The following is a 4,562-nucleotide window of genomic DNA, read 5'->3' on the forward strand; positions in this document are numbered from 1 at the left end:
TTAGACGTAAACTACTTTTAAACATAAAACTATGTTTAGACGTAAAACTGCGTTTAGACGCAAACTGCGTTTAGACGTAAAATTGCGTTTAGACGTAAACTGAGTTTAGACGCAAAACTGTGTTTAGACGTAAACTGCGCAAACTGTGTTTAGACATAAAACTGTGTTTTAGACGTAAACTACTTTTGAACGCAAAACTATGTTTAGACATAAAACTGCGTTTAGACGCAAACTACGTTTAGACGTAAAACTGCGTTTAGACGTAAACTAAGAGCCATTACCTCTAAAACACAGTTTACCTTGCCTCTGCGTTCATGGGAGATTCAATATCGCCCCTGGGAGCCATTACCTTGCCTCTGACTATGGGGACCCCGCCGAGATCGAAGACCATAATGACCACTTTCCTGGTGGTCGACCATCCCACCGCTTACAATGCCATACTAGGTCGACCGACCCTCAACAAGGTCAGAGCCGTCGTCTCAACCTACTACCAGACCGTCAAATTCCTGACTCGCGAGGGGGTCGGGGAAGTCACCGGAAGCCCCCGAGAGTCCAGGCGCTGCTACCTTACCTCCGTCTCATTAGGCAAGAGAACCAGGGTCGAGGCGCCCTTGGAAGATCCACGGGAAGCGAAGAAACTGGCTCCTCATCCCGAGCCAAGGGGATCCACTGTTGACGTTCCTTTGCAGGAAGCGCGGCCGAACCAAACGGTTAGGGTCGGATCGGAACTACCCGAACGGGAACGGGAACAGCTCGTCGGTCTTCTGCGGGAAAATGCCGACATCTTCGCCTGGTCCCCATCGGACATGGGGGGGGTCGACCCAGAGGTCGCGGAGCATCATCTCAATATCCCACCTGACGCTCGCCCAGTGAAGCAAAAGCCCCGGCGCCACGCCCCTGACCAACAACGCGGCATACAAGAGGAGGTGGACCGACTCTTAGCGGTAGGCTTCATAGAAGAAGCCAAGTATCCTCAGTGGTTGTCCAATGTAGTTCTCGTGAAAAAACACAATGGAAGCTGGAGGATGTGCATTGACTACACCAGTCTCAACAGTGCGTGTCCTAAAGACTGCTATCCCCTCCCGAAGATCGACCAGCTAGTCGACGCGACGGCGGGGCATGCACGCCTCTCTTTCATGGACGCCTATTCAGGGTACAACCAGATCAAGATGGCGCTCGAAGATAGAGAACATACGGCTTTCCTCACCGATCAAGGGATATACTTCTACAAGGTCATGCCGTTCGGGTTAAAAAATGCCGGGGCCACATACCAGAGGACGGTAAACAAGATGTTTGCCCATCAAATCGGCAGAAACATGGAAGTCTACGTGGACGACATGATTGTGAAAAGCCGAGAGGCCGGAACGCACCTTGCCGACCTGGCCGAGGCCTTCGCCACGCTGCGCAAGTTCGGCATGCGGCTCAACCCCACAAAGTGCGCTTTCGGCGTCACCTCCGGGAAGTTCCTAGGATTCATTGTACACTAGAGAGGAATCGACGCCGACCCGGAGAAGGTACAGGCAATAATCGATATGTAGTCCCCCCGGACAGTTAAGGACCTGCAGCGATTCAACGGAAGACTTGTCGCCCAGTCCCGCTTCCTCGCCCGATCGGGCGATCGCTGCCTCCCGTTCTTCAAGGCGCTCAAAAACCCGAAGAATTTCCAATGGACATTGGAATGCGAGGAGGCTTTAAAGCAGATAAAGCAGCACCTGGCCAGCCTCCCTCGGCTCGCCTCTGTCTCCCCCGGCGAGAAGCTGGGACTCTACCTAGCAGCCTCCCCGCATGCGGTCAGCTCCGTCCTTGTCAAGGAAAGCTCCGGCCCGCAACTCCCGATCTACTACGTCAGCCACGTCCTGAGTGGACCTGAAGAGCGCTACCCGCCGATAGAAAAACTCGCACTCGCCCTGATGCTCTCGGCTCGGAAGTTGCGCCCTTACTTCCAGGCGCACCCGGTGGAAGTCATCACCGACCAGCCTCTCCGGCAGGTCTTAACAAAATTCGATGTTGCAGGTCGGCTCCTCCGATGGGCGGTGGAGCTCGGTGAACATGATATCAGTTACGTACCCAGGACCGCCATGAAGGCCCAGGCGGTAGCCGACTTCGTCGCGGAGTTAGCTCCGATGGACAGAGATCCCGAGCAAACCCCCGAGGCTTGGATCCTACACGTGGACGGCTCGGCCAACTCGAGTGGTGCCGGAGCGGGGCTGGTCCTCCTCGCCCCTGACGGATGCTCGTTCGAGCGTTCCCTCCGCTTCAGGTTTAAAGCCACTAATAACGAGGCGGAATACGAGGCACTCCTAGCGGGATTGAGGCTGGCCCTCGAGATGCAGGTGGACGCAATACATGTCCTCACCGACTCGCAACTTGTGGCCAAACAGCTCAGCGGTGGATATGAAGCTCGGGACGCAACCATGGCCAAATACCTGGCACGGGTAAGAGACCTAACCGCGAGATTCCCTTACTTTACATTATCTAATGTTCCGAGGGAGGAAAACGAGCGAGCCGATGCGCTCGCTAAGCTGGCGTCAAGACAAACCCCCGAAGCGTGGCCAGAGATTGAGGAGCTCCCCGCTCGTGCCATCGAAGTAGCGACTATGGCCCCAGGCGGTGCGCCGACCACGTGGGTGCAAGAGTTGCTGCGCTTCAAGCGGGATGGAACTCTCCTCCTCGACGAAGTCGCAGCTCGGCGTCTGCGCCGCACACACGCGTGGTACGCCGAGGAGAGTGGTCGCCTTTACAAACGGTCCTTCACCCATCCCCTCCTGCGATGCTTGGAGCCTGACGAAGCACGGACAGTCCTGGCCGAAACTCACGAGGGGGTCTGCGGCGAACACATCGGCGGACGAACCTTGGCGCACAAGATACTCCGCCAAGGCTACTACTGGCCAACCATGTGCCGAGATGCGAAAGCCTACGTTCAGCGGTGCGGTTCGTGCTAGCAACACGCCCGCGCACCCCGACAACCCTCGGTCCCGCTCTGCCCCATCGACTGCGCATGGTCGTTTGCCCAGTGGGGGCTGGACCTCCTCGGTCCCTTCCCACCGGCTTCTGGACAGCGGAAGTACATAATTGTAGGAGTAGACTACTTCACAAAGTGGGTCGAGGCCGAGCCACTGGCGACGATCACGGAACATCAGATGGAGAAATTCGTGTGGAAGAACCTGGTAACTCGGTTCGGGTTGCCCAGGGCCATTATCACCGACAACGGACCTCAGTTCGCAGGCACATGGTTCCGGGAATTCTGCGCCGGTCATGGCATTCAACTAAGGTTCAGCTCGGTGGCCCACCCTCAGACGAACGGGTTGGCCGAGGTAACCAACAAGTCCATCTTAGATGGCCTCAAAAGAAGAGTGTCTGCGGCCCGATCGACCTGGACGGACGAGCTCCCCAGTGTGTTATGGTCGCTGCGCACCACTCCCAAGACTGCGACCGGAGAATCCCCGTACAGCTTGACGTTCGGAACCGAGGCCATCCTACCACCCGAGATGGCTATCGCCACGCTTCGAACGAGGAGCTACGACGAGGAAGCCTCGAACCAGGGACTTCGCGCCAGCCTCGACATGCTCGAGGAGCGACGCACCGACGCGCACCTGAAGGCCCTCTCTCACCAGAGAGCCGTCGCCAGGGTCTACAACAGAAAGGTACGACCCCGACCGATCAAGTTAGGCGATCTAGTCCTACGAAGGGCCGAGGTCAGCGACCCGACCCGAACGAGGGGGAAGCTGGCCCCCAAGTGGGAGGGACCATATCGGGTCGCCGGCGTGGTCCAACCGGGTACGTATCGGCTCACAGCGATGGACGGTTCCTCCTTGCCGAGAACGTGGAACATCCAGAACCTTAAAAAGTTCTTTGTCTGAGGTCAATACCCGTGTTAACATCTCCCAAGTCGAAGCTGTGCAATTTCTGAAGCTCAAAAACATACGGGGAAAGGACCTTTATTTCTGAAGCATGAGAATACAAGACAACTCTCGAAGCGAAAAGGCACACTGGGAGAAGATTTTACGAAGCACGGGATTACAACTGTGACCTGACCCGAAGACTACAAAAGTTACAAGAAGCTAAAACGGCTCGGCTGAGCCGACTTCAAGACTGCCCTAAGCCATCGGGGCCCCCGACGCTATCGTCGAAAGGAACCTCCTCCGGCATGTCTACGTCCAAGTCCTCGGGGTGCGAGGTAAAAGGATCCGCCTCGACCCCCAACCTGGGATGGCACGTCCGGAATCGGCCCAGGGCTATCCGGTACCCGTACTCGTAGGTAACCTGCCCTGACCGAACCAGCCCAAGTTGGAAGCCGGGGGATTTCTTGTAGGCTTCGATTATTTCCCTCTCCTTCTCCAACTGCCGCTCCCGCTCGGCCGCCAAGGCTTCCGAGGCCCCCTTCGCGTCGGCCAAAGCCCCCTCCAGCCGCTGGGTAAGGGCGGCCGCCTCGCCTCGGGCCAGGCAAGCCTCGGACTGCGCCCCCTCCAGGAGCCTTCGGAGGTTGTCTTTCTCCTCCTCAGCCGCCTTCACCTTGGACCTTAGGCGAAGGACCTCAGCCTCGGTCGCCCCTGCCTCAGCCC

The 4,562-nt window shown here is 57.2% G+C and overlaps 1 protein-coding gene across 1 annotated transcript; it reads left to right on the plus strand.

The window, feature by feature from the left end:
- The first annotated feature begins 314 nt into the window (after nucleotides 1-314).
- On the plus strand, nucleotides 315-4,034 carry LOC135666185 (uncharacterized). The gene is made up of 5 exons (XM_065177757.1): nucleotides 315-989; nucleotides 1,089-1,478; nucleotides 1,566-2,926; nucleotides 3,191-3,644; nucleotides 3,951-4,034. Exons 1-5 carry the CDS (start codon nucleotides 315-317, stop codon nucleotides 4,032-4,034), a joined length of 2,964 nt encoding a protein of 987 aa, XP_065033829.1.
- The last annotated feature ends 528 nt before the right edge of the window (nucleotides 4,035-4,562 follow it).

The sequence above is a fragment of the Musa acuminata genome, unplaced genomic scaffold (assembly GCF_036884655.1).
Source record: "Musa acuminata AAA Group cultivar baxijiao unplaced genomic scaffold, Cavendish_Baxijiao_AAA HiC_scaffold_1077, whole genome shotgun sequence".
Lineage (NCBI taxonomy): Eukaryota > Viridiplantae > Streptophyta > Magnoliopsida > Zingiberales > Musaceae > Musa > Musa acuminata.

Bases quoted from the DNA above. Each gene is read 5' to 3' on its own strand.
- LOC135666185 (XM_065177757.1), top strand. From the start codon at position 315: ATGGGAGATTCAATATCGCCCCTGGGAGCCATTACCTTGCCTCTGACT. The intron at 990-1,088 runs GTAGTTCTCGTG...CCCCTCCCGAAG, and splicing joins ATCCTCAGTGGTTGTCCAAT to ATCGACCAGCTAGTCGACGC. The intron at 1,479-1,565 runs GTACACTAGAGA...AAGGACCTGCAG, and splicing joins GGAAGTTCCTAGGATTCATT to CGATTCAACGGAAGACTTGT.